Genomic DNA, 18,130 nt, shown 5'->3' on the forward strand with positions numbered 1-18,130 from the left:
GGCATAAATGTTAAACATTTTGCTTGTGTCCGAGAGCTGCTTCATTCCTGCCCTCCCTGAGACATCATCCAAACAACAGCATCTTGGTTTCTGCAGTGCTGACTTGCCTTGAGCAAAGCCTCACGAGCCTGAAAACATGCACAGAGCAGCACACTGGGCAGAACGGGCTGGGGGACAGGCAGATGGAGGGGCTCCCTTCTGCAACGAGAACGAGGATGAAGATGCTGTGCAGGCAGGAGCCAGCATCTCTTTCCAAACACAGCCTTCAGAGCAGGAGTGAGGACATGTATTTCAGCACAGGGAGCTGGGGCTGGGTTCTGGAAAGCCAAAACCACATGTTGCATCAACAGACAGCTTGTCATAGCCAGCTGGTTAACGCAAAAACCACTCCGCAGAGATAGCAAGAAATGTCACATCCATCCCCTGGGCTCAACTTCAACCACACAAGCGTCCACAGAGCTCTTGCCACCCCTGCCCCTGCCACCTCCCCAGGCCTGCTCCTTGCCATCAAGCCTCTGCAACCCCATGGTGCCCAATTCCCAAAACTGTGCACAAAGCAGGGGTCCACCTGGAGTTTAAGTGGGTGCAGGGAAAGCCCAGCAAGCTGGTTCACACCCCAGGGGCTATATCTTTGATTTCCTCCACCCCACACCTCCAGTTTGACACCTCTTCCTGCCTTGCTTTCCCCACAGCAAGGCTGATTTTGTGCACGGAACCATGGGTCCCGATACCCACCCCTGAAAAGACCCAAATACATTGTGCATGCTGGGCACAGGGTTCCTAAAGCAATACTGATCCCCTCTGCCTCCCAGCTTGGGAAGACAGACCTGAGCGGGGAAGTCCGTGCAGTTTCAAAAGGAGCTTGGCCAACTTTTCTATTAAAAGCCTTATTAACAGCCCAGGTTGGACTGTTGGAAGCGAAAGGGGGAATGTTTTTCTACCTTTCTCATCTAGATTTATTTTTTCCTGCCCTTTGTGCTACCCACCACTGAGATAGCACTCGCCTACACACCACCCCCCTGCCACTGCCAACGCCGTGGTCACGAAAATTAACACGCCGTTGTGTTGGATTTCACACATTGTTCGGGGACAGAACTATTTTCTCCTTGGGTCCCATCCCCATCCTCCTCGCAGCAGCCCAGTTCCCATGCCAGAGAAAACAAAACCAAACTGTGGGAAGAGAGGGAAAAGAAAGATGGGAAGATCGCAAGCCAGCAGCCGAGATCACCCCCTCCCTACCCACATAGTTTCCTCCCCCTCCTCCCCCGGAGCCTGGAAGAGCGAGTGGCTCTGGGGATGCAGCGGGGGAACGTGGCTACGCTCCGGGTGGGGGGCCCGGGTACAAAGGAGGCGTGAGTGACCCAGAGAGGAGGGGACAGGCTGCTCCGGAGCAGGGGAGGGCACACGCCCGGCACCGCCGCTGGATGGCGGTGCAGACCGCCGCTGGCTCCGGAGCCGGGGCGGCGCTGCCGGAGCCCCTCGCCGCGGCCGCTCAGCCCGGGCTGAGCCGGGGACGGAGCGGGGTCCCGGCCTGGGCTCTGCCCCGGCGTTCCTCTGCATTGCGACAAGGCCCCCTTGGCGGGGCCGGGCGGTGGGCAAGGGAGCATCCTGCCACCCTGCGCCCCGGCCCGGCTGCCCCCGCAGCCCGCCCCCTTTGCTTTCCACCTCCTCCGGCCCTGCCCCAGAGCCCTGCCCCAGAGCCCTGCCCCAGAGCCAGGCCCGGGCCGGGGTCCCCGCGCCCCGCAGCCTCCTGCTACGGTGCCACCGTGTCCCGGCGCTCAGCAGCCAGATTAATTACTGACTCGGGAGAGGTCCGCCTCTCAGAGGGTGCCCTCCACACGCAGCCGCTGCTGTCAGCCCCACAAAGGGGGATTTACCCCTCTGCACACCGAGTTTTGTGTCCGGGGTGCAAAAGAGAGCAGAACTGCAGCCTGGGGAGAGAGGGGGAAGTGTGGGAAAAGGATCCCCTTTTTGTGTTTAAGGGGTGCGTGAAATTTCTGGAAAGCGGTGCGATGCCTGAGCGTGCTGGGGGCCCCATGTGAAAAATCCATTAGGAAGAGTCTGGAGAGAATTAAAGCCACTGTGAAAAGCGGACTGGAGAAACAGGAGACAGCAGAGTGGAGGGAGGGGGAACAAGCCAGGCTTTAATGCCGCCATAGAAAGCCTCCCCCCTCCTGCTACCCCCCAGCCCTCATAAAAAAAGGGAGTGCTGTATGAATAGGAATTAAAGCGGCAACACTATCTGCTCGCTGCCCAGCTCTGCCAGCTGTTGCATTCAGCCCAGCTTCCTGTGCCTGTGACAGGAGCCGGACCTCTGGGGCGGCAGCTGGGAGCGCAGAGAGGGGGTCACCCTGGGCTTTGCTCTGGCACCCAGCCGAGCCCACAGGTTCTCTTTGATCCCTCCATGAAAGCGGAGGGCTCAAGCATCTCCCTGACCTGGCTCCTGCCTTCTCCCTGTAGCACCCGGGGGCACAGCACTGCTGCCACTGCAGAGGCAAACCAGGCCATCCCCATCACGAGTGCCTTCAAAAATATACATTTTTAAAAATCACATCTTTCTTTTAGTGGCTGGTTTCCAATAATAATGAGATGTATGCAAATCACCCTGCCTGTCCATCAATCCCTTATCTAATGCTTTTTGAACCTGCTGGCCAATTTCAGTGCTATCTGACAGAAGACTGAGCCAAAATTATCCCTATCATAAAGCTCTCGGAGAGAGCTGGAGTGAGATCCCTGGCAAGGTCGGAGCTAAACCTCATTAGACATCAGAGAGCCCACAGGGACAAGAGGCTGTTCCTAAGGGCAGGAAGGGACCAGATCAGAAAAAGCGTATTTTTAGACAGCAAATGATTCTTCTATGATATGCAGATCCACAGGAAACCAGCTGTCAAAAGCCCTTCTGTGCATCACACTTGCTTAGATATTTTAAAAGATACTACTTCCTGTGGACACATTTTTTCCTGAAGTCTTATTTCCATCCTTTTCCCTTCAATCCTAAGGGCCAAGGAAAAACCTAGCACCAGACGAGATTCTCACTGTAGCCATGGGTATTGAGGAAAATGTCAAACTCCATGAGGAATTACCTTTTGAACATGCGTCAGCCCAAGCTGCTCCTTGCAGGAAGCTCCTCCAGAGGAAGGCCCTGGATTTCCTTCTCCCTTGCAGAATCAAACACCTGCTGCAATGGGAAGCAGGAACCTTTGGCAGGCTCTAACCAGGGCGAGCAGCAGCTCCGGGGTGGAGCAGGAACCTTAATTCCCATGGGCTCATAGAGCTTCCCAGTTCCCAGATGGCCTCAGCAAATACAGTGGTGATCACGTGGATTTTTTACAAGACAGATTGCAGATGGCAAACTTTCCCTGCCAGTACAGTCCATGCCAAATTATACCAGGACTCTGACCCACGGAGTTACAGACATGTCATGAGTGAAGATAGGGAAATACCTCTGTACCCGCCTCAGCCCAGACAGGGCTGCAATTTGAGAAGTTGGTAGCACTGCTGTTCTTTTTCCTTCACAACAGCCCTTGCACCTATGCATGCCCACCTCCATCTTCAAGGGATCCTGCCTTTCCTCTCCCTACCAGGAATTTCTGCTCTCCTTGTGCAGAGCAGGGCAGCGGGGAGAGGAAGCAGTGGGGGTGGAAAAACCACTGGCAACTAATCCAGAAGTTTAGCAGCTGCCACTGGCATTTCAGAAAGTGACAGCTTTTAGGCCGGATGCCAAACATGTCTTAGGTTTTAATCTCTCTGTCAGGTCACCTACCACTTGCCAATCAAGCACTGCTCCTGCAGGGGCCGTTGGCAGAGATGCCACCAGACAGGATGCAACAGACACTCCTACCGCCATCCGGAAGATTAGCATCAGTCAGGCTCCCCCCAGGCTTGCTCCTCTTTAGCCCCCGAGCCCTACATCCTCTTACCTAAAGCAGCCACAAGGGCTTGCTGGTGCAGCATGGCATGGCCCTGGCTGGTGGCTGGGATTTGGGTGCACCTGCTCTAGGCTCAGGATTTAACGCTTCCCAGAAGGGGCCTTCTCCTGTGCTCTGAGCCTCAGCAAAGGCCTGCGGCTGCATTGCAGAGCTCCAGTGAGCCCCATGGGCTGTTTGCAGTGACCTTGCTGGGACAAGATCACTGGTGGTGTGTAAAATAACTCCCTGCTGCAAGCCAAGCAAACGGGGGGACCATCAGCCCATGCCAGCCTCTCCTCCCTACCACAGCCTGTAGCACATTCAAGGCCAGGGCTGCAAAGCAGCCGGCACAGCCCTGGGCAGGGAACACACGGAGCCTTCTGTCCTCACAGCTCCTCCCCGGGGCTCTTGCACGTTGTGTCATGTCTCCGGGAAACCCAGGGGGTGCAGAGGTGGGGCTGCACCAGTAGGAGCCTGCAGGATCCTGGAGGAAAAGACCTTGGGAAACAGGTGGACGTCCTGCAGCTGGGAGGCTGATAGTGGTCACTGCCTCAGCACAGGCTCTGCTGCCCCTGCTTCCCCAGCTCTAGCACTGTCATTCTCCTTCAGTTTTGATGTTTGCCTGGTGCTTGAAGGCCCATCGGGAGAAGAGACATTTTAACATCATCTTTCTCCTTGGGCTTCCTCTGGCTGAAGCCAGTACACAAGTGCATTAACGTCCCCCTGCATACACACACAAATGTATATGGACACGCATGTACAAAGCCCAGGTATGCACATGCACTGCTGCACACAAGCCCATACAGCCAAACACATGTTCATAAATACATGCATATTCATGCATGCCAATGCACTGATGCTCTTGCATCCTGCAAGCACAAGAGACTGTGCAGCAGGACATCCCTATGCAGGCATGCCGGTTTGGGACGCCCATTTGCGTGCCAGGATGCAGATCAGTGTAACACATATGTGACCAGCTCTCTGTGCAGGACCACCACACCTGTGTGCAGGCACGCAGGGACACGCATGCAGTCTATAACCACAGCCTTTTATTATGTCACCCAACCGCTTGTAATAAATAGTTACATGTCACACTACATGTCTTGGCTGCGACTGACAAAGGTCCTGCAAGGCAGGAGAAGCTATTATAGGAACAGATTGCTGGAATAAAATATTAAATTTGCACTTATCAATCTCTTTAATGCGCTATAACTCTAATAGAAGCGTTCCGCCTTCTCCCTCTGAACAAAGCACCCTCCCCATGAGGGGGCTCAACTAGCCCTGCGCTCCTCCTCTCTGGGGCTGGGGCTGGGAGGAAGGTCGCAGGAGTGGGGAGGACTGTACCCACAGAGACAGGACGGGGCAAAGCCGCTGCAGGGTTTTCTCTGTATCAGCCTTCTGTTTTTTTTCTCCGAAGTCTGGCTGCTCACTAGATTGAACTCCATTTATTGTATGCAACTCTTGAAAGAGGTTTCGTGGTCCGCTGACAATCCCTAAATTGCCTGCAAGACCCAAACAAATGTACCTGTAATAGCTGAGCGAGGATGGCTGAGCCCTCCCAGCACTGGCCTAATCGGTCCTTCGGGAGAGCTGGATAAACATATTCAGATCCCATGAATTATTAAAAGCATTGTTTTTATGTGGTGGAGGCTTGGCCTAACGGGTTGGCTGCTAATCCCTCCTAGCAGGGCAGCTGCTGGTGTGTCCTTCCTTCCCTCTCATTTAACCTCAACCCCACAGTTCGGACCTTTGGGAATAAATTGAGATCACAGGTGGGAGACATCAACCCAAAGTCACTCCCCAGAAATCCTGCTAGTCACCACTTCCCTTGCCAGCACTGCACTGATGGAGCTTGAGAATGATGCTCTACCACTCCTCTGAAAAACCACCAGGAAGGGAGGCATTCATTGAAGCCTGGAGGGGGAACCCACAGACCCTCGTCCCTAGAGGAGCCCGCGCCTGAGCAGGCAAGTCGGTGGAGCCTGGTGTTATGTGGTGCTGAAACAGATAAAACGCTGGCAGGTGGCAGCAGGAAATATGAAGAGAGGGCTGTATCTGGTGCTTGTGAACATGTGTCCTGACATGACAGGAGATACGGGGTGGTTATATAGACAAGAACAGCGGCAACAAATGGACATGCAGGCTATGCAGAAATGGAAAATGAGACATAGCGAAGAGAGCCGGTTCCTTTCTAAGCCTTCTGCAATACCTATCCCACCTCCTTCTCTGTGACTGGGGACTGAGCTTGGAGACTTTTTCCCTCTGATCACTCTTTCAAACGTGACCCAAGGTGCTAGTTACTGCATGGGATGGTTTTGTATTGCCAATGGGAAGCAAGTCTGCTCAGTGTGTACCAGGCAGGTGCCTGCACTGTCCCAGAAACACAGTGTCTTTGGTGGCAACTCCCATGAAACGGCCAGCAGCTGAATGGATTTTGGCCGCGACCTTGCCCCTGCTTCTGGCTGTTGGGCAGGGCTGGGCAGGGCGGGTGCTGCCCTGTGTCTGTCCTGAACAAAGAGCTTTGTTATTCTGGGGCCTTTCACTGGCAAATGAAAAATCCCCCAGAGAAAAGCATATACCAGAAGCAACTCAGCAGGCAAGGATCCAGGACAGGAGGTGTGAATTAAAGGCCTGCTACAGTGATAATAATCATAAATACATACTTGGTAATTAGCATCTAATTAGCACATCTCATCCATTGACCTCCAAGCACTTGGACAGAAGATTAGCCTGGTTTACCCATGTTACAGAAGAGGGAAACTGAGGTGGTGAGGGTGCCAAACACAGTGTTATTGCTGATTTCAGAAGGTCAGCTGCCCAGGCCTCGCCTTTATATTTCCTCAGCATTTACCACTGTAGAGAGTGGGTGGAGGGAGCTGGAACTCAGACCCTCTGAGAAGCCCTTTTCATCACTCTCAGGTTAGACAGTTCTTCAAGGACTGGGGTGGCTCATCAAGGTGGCCCACGATCAGAACAGCAGGGGGTCTGATTTGCCTGAGGCTGGACAGCAGGAAGAGCTAACAAACCCAGGAACCACCTCCCCGGTATTTCCCATGCCGTGGGACCCCCCAGCACACTTAATTGCCCACCCAGTTTGGAGGCATCCGTGCTGCCTGTGGCATCTGCAGGACGCAGGCAGCCGGCTGCTCTCCTGCTCACCTGGCTGCAGTCACAGCCCTGCTGCTCTCCCCAGAGAGCAAGTCCGGAGCTACAACAGCCCACAGTACCTGCTGTGAGCCCAGCTGGAAAAGTGGTTGTGTGCCATGGTTTGTGCTGCCAAGCTCGGGTGTAGGGGGAGCACCTGAATGAGCCCAGTGCTGAGCCTTCACAGTGCTGATGACTGGCTGGGGGGCCAGAGGAGAGCCTCAGCAAGTCACCCCAGCTGCCAGGCATGTTTCGCAGACAGGCAGCACTGCTTCGTCATCACATGGTCACTCCCTCCTCTGTCCCGTGAGAGCCCAGAGCTCATTGCAGCATGGCAGTGCTCTAACTCACTACTGCAAGAGGTACTTCCATCTCTCTCTTGAGACCCACAGCTGCTGGCCATTAACAGGCTGACAAAACAATTTGCTCCTTTTACCCCAAAGGAATGGGGTAAACTTCACTTCCCTGCTCTCAAAGCCCCAACAGTCACCCTTCCCCTTTGGTGACACCTTGCAATATCACTTTGTCTCTCTAAAATCAGGCTATTGCCATATGTTATTTCTTCTCTTTAACCTATTTCTTGACATCACTTTCTCTCCCTGACACTACCTAAGCATATCCACATGTCTTTTCCTCACTCCTGTGGCTACTGATTTGCAACTCATCAAATTCCTTCTGTCCCATATGACATCACATAGCATCACTTCCCATTGTCCGCGTCCTGTGATGTTATGCCTTTCTGGAGCCCAGACAAAGCTACTCAAGTGCTCACAGTGTCTCGGTAATCTGTGACAGCCAGGTGAGCAAGTGCACAGACCAACATGGCATTGGAAGGAGCACAAATGAAAAATCCTGAGAAGGGCCTAACATAAGAAACACTAGATATTGTCCTGAACAAATGACTCATCCATCTCATGCTTTACTGCCTCAGTGGCAGTCTATATCCTCATCCTACTCCTTCTTCTACCTTTTAATAAATATCCCCCTGCCATGCCTTTGCTGTTAACACGTCCACTGATATCTCTGAATCCAAAGCAGAAGACAAGGGGGAAACAAATTGAATGTATCTTGGTAAAAGAAAGGAAAAGACAACAAGAGGAAAGGGGAGAAAAAATCCTAGCCAAACCAGTGCGAAACCAGTGCAAAGCAAAGAACTTCACTGCACCCTTTGCATTGTGAAACTCCCCATCCCTAGAAGGAGACACTGGTGATTAAGACAGACGTTAAGGAGATGTAACTGACTGGTAGTTGTCAGCCGCTCACACTCTCTTCTTCCCACCTCTTCCTCCTCTTCTGTCTTTCAAAGCACACCAAGTGTTTTCCTACCTGTGACGTTGACTTCCACCAAGCCCGACCGTGTACCAATGGCGTTGGAGGCCTCACAGATATAGGTGCCAGCCACGCTGTAGGAGACAGGCCCTTTAAAGTAGATGGTGTTGTTCTGGATTTCCACGCTCCCCGGCAGAGTCCCGTTTGGCCTAGGGGAGAAAAAGATCATGGTTGACCCCAGAGATGATACTCAGTACGGTCAAGCAGTATTGCAGAGGTGACACTGACATGCTGGTTCTGTGCTTGCCCTTAGGCAGGTCCGGAACCCAGTGGTGCTGGCTGGAAAATACCCATTAACGAGTCAGCCTTGAACCCAAGCCCTCAGACGGCAGCATTACAGGAAAGAGTCAGTAGAGTGTCTCCAGGGTAAATCCACTGCATGATGAGGATCAGGTTCTTTACAAGGATTGGGGTTTTTTTTTCCCTTTCGCTGTGATTACAAGGGAGATTGGACATATTTGGGTCATATACAGCCCCTTGGATTTGACTAACAGGATGTGGAGCACTTTCAGTCTCTCTTCTCCCCTATCCAAAAAACAGACTCAGAGCCTTAAAGTGGTCTATTTTCCAGCACAATCCCCAAGTAGGTACAAGCTTAGGGTAAGATGGCCAGGTCATTCTTTTGTTTCAGTGGCTCACCTCTAGCAGGCTCGTCTTCAGAGTGTTCCTCCATCCCTGACTTTCCATTTGATGGAAAACACAGGAATGGGACACCAACTTGACCCTGCTTTACTCCAATTTCCTGCCTGTGTAACTCTCCTGGGCAGCTGATCAAGCAGTGTTAATTGCAACTCAAGCTTGAGTAAAGCAGCGCTGATTTAGAGCCCTGCCATCTATGACCTGCCCATGTCAGAATAGTCAGGTAAGTGTGAAACTGAAATAATGCAAAACTAAGTCTAGGGATACACAGAATAAATGAACAAAGGCAGATACAAAACAAAAAAACCCATGTGTGTTAGGAAAAGACACACATGGCCTGGTTATTCTTAATTACTGAAGCAAAGTAAAGTAATTACTTCTCTCAGGCAATTAAAAATTACTCAAGTAATTCTTTCCCCTCCTCCCAACAAAAATGCGCATGTATTGTCAGCAATTTGTAAGAAACAAAAGGGAATAATGGGTGTATAATTAGGTTTGGAAAGAAGTGCCTAAATGCACACACACATATTTTGCATGTCTACATATACACATAGGCACATACGTAGAGCAAACACATCACTCTTTCCCAGCTACATCAAGCCAATGATCCCAAGCTGATGGAAGAACAGAATAGTCTAAAGTTGGCCCTCTGCCTATGGGTGAATTAGGGCCCCGAATCTACAAAGACAAGGGCACATCTAAGAACTGTGCTTTGGGATGCTAAAGAAGGCTATTGCTTCCTCTAACAGCTCCCCTGACTGTTGCTCATCACCATCCAAATGAGAGGAGAGGAAAGCATGGCTGGTTTTTACATTCCAGGCAGAAGCAAAACAGCAGCAGCAGTAATTGCTTCCTGACCCCCAGGAAGGGGAAGCGGCACATATGAGCACATGGATAAACCAAAGACACTGGTGGCTATTTCTCTGGCTGCCCCACCAAAAAAATGAGGAATCAGTTTGATATTACCCAAGTGGCACTGTGGGAAGGAAAGGGATGGCCATGGATCTTATTCCCACTCCTTACCTCCCTACACACACACATGCTGCATGCCTAGGTGGTTGGCTGCAGTACAATTATTTATCAGGCTTTCATCCCATCTGCTTGGTCTGCCTCTTCCTCACAGGGCCCTGCTCACAGGCAGCCTGGAGCCAAGAATGGGAGAGCAGGAGTCTGGGCTGAAAGAGCTGGCAGGCAACTCTCTGCCCCAACTTTTTCTTCTTCCTCCCTTTCTGCCTCTATTTCCCCAGGTCTCACTTGCTCTCTCTCACTCTCTGCTTCCCTCTTCTTCTACCGCCTCCACTCTCAGCTGCACTCCATCTTTCCTTTCCATCCTCAATCAGGTCAATAATCCTATACTCAGTCCTAACTGACCCACCAAGTGTGCAAAAAGGGAGAGGCTGGTGAATCAGACTGAAGTGCTATTGGACTTAGGAACATGTACTCTTTAATTCCATGATTTCTCTCTCTCCATTTTTGTCCCTGCAGTTCCTTCTCAAAGCCAAGTATTGATACTCCCAGCCTCTTAGCTGTAAGTCAAGAAACGTTTGCAGGCTAAAGACAGACAAATGGACATACACATAGCTCACAGAGAATCCACAGGAAAACAACTCTTTCCAGTGTTAAACAAAAAGAGATCATCAATCATGCAAGCACATAGGGACCAACTCAATGCCTGGCTCAAAGATGTGCTGTTTCCAATAATAGTTTCCGCCAGAGCTGAATTTATTACCAGTGCAGTGCGTAAACCAGGGGTGCAAATGACACGTCATACTCAGTCACACAGTGCCATGCTCAGCTCTTACACCTGCATCCCCTGGTGTTGGTAACTAACCCTCTTTCCTGCCCTGGGCTACAGAAACATCACCTAGCTGAGATGTTTGGCACCTGGCTACCCCGTGCTTCAGCTCTCAGCCTGCCTTCAGCATCACTATCACAGCAGGAACAGACTGCCCCAGCAGAGATCAGGGCCTGCCTTTGCCACTGGCTGTGTCTGTACACAGCGACAGAGCTCCTGCCACAGAGAGCCTGATGTCCAGGAGCCCAGCAAGCACTCAGGCTCCAGCCCTGCATGTGAGCCATAGCAGAACAAAGGGATGAAATGACTTGCCCAAAAGCAGAGCAAAAACCTGCCTCCTGTCCCCAGCTCCACTTCACAAGGCTTCCTTCAGCTCAATTTGCCAGCCCTGCTACACAGATAGCCTAAACTGGGATCTCTTCTGCCTTGGGTGACACAAGGGACATCTTTGCTTCTAATACTTCCCTGGCAATGTTGTGAGGAACCCTGTTGGAGTTTAAGTCGAACTGGCAAACCAACAGAGGGAGAAAGCTGGGGACAAGAACAAGAAAAAAGGCAAGAAAAACAGTCCTCTTCAGACTTTCACTGTGAACAGTTTGATCTGGGAAGTGGAATGAGAGAGAATATGCCTAGCTCCTTGCAAAGCCATTTTGAGAGCCTCTTTCCTGATGACAAACGCCAGCAGAAAAGAAGAAAGGATCCATTTGATCTTTCCTTTTTAAAGCTACATGAGTGCTTGTAGAAAAGAAAGAGACGGAGAGAGAGCCACATCAGGTTGCATCAGTTCCCATCCTACTCCCCAAACACCCCTCGCTCACTTTTCAGTCCCTTTAGTGTGTTCAGCCAAAAGCTGAAACCCTGGAGGACAAGGAATTGCTTCTGTTTAATGTCAGTCGCATGGGGATGAGTGCTCCAAAGGGGAGCTCCTGCTTACAGATGGGGCTGGTTCCAGGGAAAGGGTTTTTCACACGCAGACAAATTTTGTGCCATTTGTGCCCCTTTAAGGAAGGGAAACCCTGGGTTCTTTTCCAGCTCTGCTACTGAAGCACTTAGTGGTGCTGGACAAATTATTCACCTTCTCATATCTCAGCTGCTTCATGTCACCAGGGCAGAATATTATTCCAGCAAAGTGAGAATAGGAAGTTATCCTGGGTATTGAGGCAGCACTGTGCTGGTAGCAAGCTCCATCCCAGCCTAGTGGAGAGGGGTGTGTATGATCCTTACCCACTCCCCTTCTGTCCCGACTCTGGTAGATGCTGTGGAAGACCCAGCTGAAAGACAGGAGATAACCTCTGCCTATTGCAAGGTGAGGTGGCTGTGTACGGCTCAACTAAATTGCTAGTCCCAGCTCTGTCAGCTGGGGCCATAGGCCACATGAAACTTCTGATAAAGCCCATCCGCCCAAAACAAGTCCCTTGCCCTAGTCACTGCAAACACTGCACTGACTGCCTTAAAATCACAGGCTGCCCTCTAGACAGGGCTGGCCAGGCAGCAAGCCTTGTGTTGGATCTGACAAGCTCAGCTTGAGAGGATGGCCAGCATGGGAGGGGATGAGCCAAGGGGCCAAGGCTGAAGACAGCAGCTTCCCAGGTTTGCAGATGAAGAAATTAGTTCCGGTCCCCATGCAGCGAATACCTCCTGGCAGAGCTGTGCCAGGGAACCAGAATCGGCTCCAAGCATCCTACAGGAGCACAGCTCCAGCAGCTCTAAGTGTCCAACTCTCCCCTCACATGTACAGGTTTTACCTTGGATTGACACCGCTGACAGTAATGGGAGTGGGCCCTGATTTACCAGAGGGGGCCTGATGTTTCTACAGAGACTCTGTGGCCCTCTTTGAAGATCATACGTGCTGCTGAGAGCAGAAGCATTGTAGGCACTTACAGCTTCCATTCATAGGTGTGAGCTGGGGGGTTGGCATCAGATTTGCATATCAGCTTCACATCCTTCCGGTTGAGAAACCAGTTGCCATCAAAGCCCTCAATAGTGACTTCTGGCTCATCTGCAGGGGGACAAAAATGATGGAAAAGCAGGATGAAAAGGGAGAGGAACAAGTTGTGGAAAAAGAAGGGGAGAAAATGAAATAGGAAGAGATGAGGGGGCAGGGGTGGAAGAAGGAGAGAGATTGCAAGGTGGGAAAGATGATGGGGCAAGGAATGTGAGAGAGGGTAAATGAAGGAGAGAGAAGGGGAGGAACAAAGGCACATGGCAGAGGCAGAGAGAAAGAAGGTGTGAAAAAGACATGATTATTCCAAGGGATCACTTCAGGTTTTACTCTCCAGAAAAAGAGAGCAGCCCCCTACTTCAGCCCCACCACCACACCAAGATCTTCCGTTCAGAAAAACCCTCTTTTGCCAGACCTTATGACCCGCCCCAGGGACTGACCACAAAGCGTCGCTCTGCAGCCCTGCCCATGCTCACTTACACTGCACGTTGAGGGTCATGCTGTCGGTGAAGCGGTCCAGCTGGTAATTGACCACGCACATGAGCTGCTGCCGGTGCGCCTCCCGGCTCGGCACCAGCCGGTACCGGCTGATCACTGTGATGGTGCCATTGCTATTCCGGATCTCCTGAAACTCGGCTTCCCCTTTGAGCTTGGTGTCCCAAGTGACAGTGCTGGGGGGCTTCCCATTAGAGGAGGTGCAGGTAGCTACCAAGATCTTTTCTGTCCTGCCAGACTTAGCAATAAGTGGCCGCTTGGTGCCCTCCATCCAATTTGTGGGCTTGGCTGCAAGGAAGCGCGAAAAGGAGGACAAGAAAAGGGTGCAAAGGGATGGTTAAGAAAGCAATGCTACCCCCTCTTACTACAACCCAAGAGACAGCTAGCAGCACTGAGTCTGTGACTGATCTTGTGGTGAATCCAGAGCTGCTGCAAATTGCCAGCAACCTACTCTGGGGAGAGAATGGTGGAGGTGCCCTAAATGCACAGGTATATGATGGGAAATCAATCCTTTCCTGCCATAGGTTTTCAGCCCTATGTTAGACTGAGAATCTGAAATTGGAGAGCAAATGAATCGTGTAGACCTTGGGTGGGGTCTATTCACTCACAACCCTAAGCTCCATGGACAAGCTCTACTTGTGCTTAGGATTTCTCTGTTGTCTTTTCTCTCTGTTCACTTGACAGCCATAACATCATTAAAACTCACCACTCCCTTAGGGAACAAGTCACTGTTATTGCACCTGCATTAAGAGATAGGGGAACTGAGGCCTGGAAGGAGGAAGAGGCGTTCCCTGTTCTTCACCTCTTTACAGTCAACTTGAAAGATCATCTTAAGTAAAATTTACACCCAAGCTTCAGCTTTGCCCTGAGCTCTCAGGACATGAGAGATGTTTAATTGGAGGCAATGGTTGACACTACAAAGCTTGTCCAGTACCTTACCTAGCACAGTGAGGTTCAGTTGACTTTCCCGGTTGCCAGTTGGGAAGGTAGCAAACTCACAGATGTAAACTCCCTCATCCTCCAGCTCTAGCCGGGAGAGCTGAATGGTGCCATCTTTGAAGGAAGGGTTCCGGAAAGTCACCCGCTCTTTGTAGGGAGAGAGGATGGAGACTCCCATGGCAGGGTTGTAGATGGCAACATTCTGCTTGGAGCCGTTGGTGGCTTTCTGCCACGTGACCTGCGTGATCTTCACATTGGGGAGCGGATTAGTGAAGCTGCAGTGCAGGACCACATCTGTCCCAATAAACCCTGAGACTGTGTCATTGACTAAGACAGTCTGAGCTTGCAGCCCTGCAAAAAAATGGAAAGACATGAATATACATGTACTTCTCAGACAGAAGAGAGAAAAAGAACAGTTCTTAGACATCGGGCCCATGAACTCCTTTATTTATTCCATTTGCTTCCTCTTGGCTGGGTGACACAAGAACAGTCTATGGCTACAGGCACTCAGTACCTTCTGCAACTACCTGCATCCACCTTCAGCTCCTGCAGCTTTATTCCTGTTCATAAATACCTTCCTTCCCACAATTGGTGTCCACACTTCACTACAACCAGCCCTAATGCTCTGCAGCCAACCTAGGGCTCATGATAACCAAAAGGCACAAGACTGGATCAATAATATTTTCCTTCCTTTTGTCTTCAGCTTTGGATGACACTAAATCAATTCTTGTAAATATACAGAGCATGCGTTTCTGGAGGCATATGAAAGCACTGATATTTATCAGCAGAGCATATCCTAACATATGCTAACGCACACTCAGACATCCATCTAATCCTATTGGAAATGCATCAGTAATTAAATAAGCTGCAAAGACTCAGCCCTGATTTCAGAGTAGCAGTAGTTCCCATATAAGAATAGATTTACAGCAGTGCCTATACACCTTTGCACGATCTACCTGCATGATCTAGATCATTTCTGTGGCCTTCTAACCCCAGAAGTGGCTGCATTTAGAAACCTTCCATCTTGATTCTGAGGAGTAAAGATGAAAGGTGCTTGGGAAAAGCGGTGGCTGGTCTTCATGACTGCTATTCTGTCTCAGTTGATTCCTCCCCTGACAGCTGCAGAAAAATGTCTCCCACAAGACTGACCCTGAAATTCATCTTTGGCTGCCACTGTGTCTTTCCCTAATCTGTATGTTTGGAGATAATGCTCTGGTAATTATACAGCCAGTATTTATATGATAAATACAATCAAGAAGCAAGGTGGTAAGAACAAGAAAAGCGGGTTTTCCTCACTGCTTCTGGCAGAATATGAAATTGGATGTATTCTGGGAGACTGAGAGTAAAGGAAAGAAAGGGGTAATAAAAAAAGAAAGATGTACAAAGAGTGAGGAACATGAAAGGGTAATGAAAGAGAGAGAGGCTGGGGAAAGAAAAAAATGCATAGCAAGAGAAACAGGAAAGCATCTTCTAACTAAGGGGACAGAGCATTTCTGAAACGTCATCCCCACCCTGTTCTTCCAGGGGACGAATAGGCTCCCTGTGTCAAGGCCAAAATGAACTCCTCAGTCTTAGCCTGCACACACCCCTGGCAGATGTGCCCTGTGACTTCTATACCTGAACCTGAGCAAGAGCCTCCTTCCTCCAGCTTCACATACACAGAAGTGCAGGCACACAGAAGTCTTCTCTCCCACAAAGACCGCCATTACTGTTCTCTCGGCACACTCCCATGCTGCCTCCTCACTCCATGCCTGCTGTACTCAGCCTAATCTCAGTCCCCACATCTCGTCTGAGCCTCTTCTTTCTCCCTGTCTCCTTCCCTCCACGCCAAGCCTGTGACCCTGAGGACAAGCCTCAACAATCCAGGCTGGCCATGAGACGCCATCAGCTGACCACAGTCATCAGCAGTTAAGACCGAAACTCAGTCTCTAGAGCTTTGTGCGAACTTGCCCCCTTCCCTGAGTCAAGTGCTGGTTTGCCCCACACCCTAGCATTGTGGCTGGGTGCTGAGGAATGTTTTTCAGCGCTGCTTACAGCCACAGCAAAGCACTGGTGCCCTCATGTGCCTGCATGCATGAAGCCATCAAGTCCTTATAAGCTGTCAGCTGAGTTGGCAGGGTTGCCTGTTCACCCTCCCAGCATAGCCAGGGCCATTTTTGCTGTGCATGTCCCTCCAGAAACCAGAGGGAAGGGATGTCCCTGCTCTGATAAAATCACAGCTGGACCATGTTCCTCCATGCCAACCAGAGGCACTGCCCCACTGGAGAAGGATGTCCAGGCAGTAACACACAGTGAAAGACTTCTGACACCGGTCTGGCCTGTGCCCTATGGGATCCCATGGCCCACAGTGGCCTTCCTGATGAAATGAGGGCACCGGGTGCAGAGCAGGGTTGGGTTTAGATGATGCTATGCTGCATTCTGAGGAAAGAACTGGTGGGTGGGGAAGGGGGAGACGTCTCCAACACGCTTTGCAGCAGATGCTGCTCCTTCTACCCTGGAGGTGAGAGAGCCTCTTGCAGAATTGCCCAGGCCTGCGGAGGTGAGCAACAGCTTTGCCAAGCAGTCTGGCTCTCAAACCTTTAGAGCCTTGCAAAGCATGTGGGAGCTTGCCGGAGAGCAAAAGCAATCACGTAGCAAAGGCCCTGGGAACAACCTGCAGCCCATCTCACTGCTGCCTGGCTGTAGGTGTGCTCAGCACTCCCTCTTTCTCCCAAGGCTGGAGGAGAGCGGATTCATCAGCACCGGTCCCCACCTCTTTTGTGAAGGGCCCGTGCCCCGGAGCAGAGCCTGCCCGGGGCTGGGGCGATGGCACAGCTGGCTCTGCTCCCACACAAGCTCCCTGACCCCCCACAGGCCTCCGCGGTTCCCTTTGAACCAGGCTTTCAACATCCCAGTAAGAGAGGCCTCATTCGTGACAGTAGGAAGTTGTGCCCCAGCACCTCCTTGCAGTGCCAGAAAAGTGGGAGATGAGCTGAACGCCAGAGAAGAGAGGATGAAAAGCCACCAGCTGCCCCTAGGAGTTGCACTTGCAGGGCAGCTGTGAGGACAGCCCTGTCTCTCTAGTAGGGTGTACGGACAAGCACTGCACACAGGAGACTATGCCTCTTAAATAAAGATGTTGTCAGCCAACCTGGCAGAGAATGCGATATATATCACAAGAGAGAGATCAGTCCAATCCCCCACTTCATCACTACTATGCCCTATCTTTACTCTATGATTTCCCTGCAAATTAATGAATGACCCTTTTAAAAATCAAGCGATTTTTCTTGACCTTGAGTGGTAGTAACAATTCCCAGTTCTACCTTCCCCTTCTACCCTACCCCTGCCATGGGATCCATGCATCAGTGCAGACCGTACTTGGACACAAATTGGAGAAAAAGCAGACTTTGGTGTTGACGAACTCGACCCTGAACCAGACCCCAGAATGGGCCTGAAGAACCCTCCTCTGCCCAGGTGTAAACAGTCAGACTTTCACCTAGGCAAAAAGCTGGTGCCAGTTGAGGACTGCTTGCCAGTAACAAAATGCTGCCAAAGCTGGGATTCAGGCCCCTACATGTAGCAGGTTTAACAAAAACACATTCCAAACTTTCTAAAGGCTTCAGGGGAAAAGGGGAAAAAAACTAACAGAAGAAATAACAAAACAAAACAAAGAAAAAATACCCCCAAAAACCCCGAACACTGTGCGGAAATCATGTTTCCTTTCCAGGTGACTGAATAACTCATGGCTCTTTTGCAAGACAGGGTAAACTCTTTATGTTCCACTCCTCCAAGCCTCTCATCAGGGAAATAACACACCCATTGCTCTGCTCCATACCACAGCAATAACACCCATATCTCAACAGCAATGATGAAGAAGGGGAACAGATGGAGTAAACGGGGTTTGCAAGTTACTGGATCAGCTTCCCATGCTCCCCATCCTAAATCAGAAGCCAGAGGATA

At 50.9% G+C, this 18,130-nt stretch overlaps 1 protein-coding gene across 3 annotated transcripts in view; it reads right to left on the reverse strand.

The window, feature by feature from the left end:
- The window catches only part of NECTIN1 (nectin cell adhesion molecule 1), a 104,009-nt gene that overhangs the window by 41,077 nt on the left and 44,802 nt on the right, over positions 1-18,130 (reverse strand). For all 3 annotated transcript variants that reach the window (XM_075116434.1, XM_075116435.1, XM_075116436.1), the window contains exons 2-5: positions 14,192-14,542; positions 13,238-13,540; positions 12,697-12,814; positions 8,379-8,530 (exon numbers count right to left, since the gene is read on the reverse strand). In XM_075116434.1, the coding sequence (XP_074972535.1) occupies positions 8,379-8,530; positions 12,697-12,814; positions 13,238-13,540; positions 14,192-14,542 (924 nt within the window). The remainder of the gene's footprint in view (positions 1-8,378; positions 8,531-12,696; positions 12,815-13,237; positions 13,541-14,191; positions 14,543-18,130) is intronic.

The sequence above is a fragment of the Phalacrocorax aristotelis genome, chromosome 22, assembly GCF_949628215.1.
Source record: "Phalacrocorax aristotelis chromosome 22, bGulAri2.1, whole genome shotgun sequence".
NCBI lineage: Eukaryota > Metazoa > Chordata > Aves > Suliformes > Phalacrocoracidae > Phalacrocorax > Phalacrocorax aristotelis.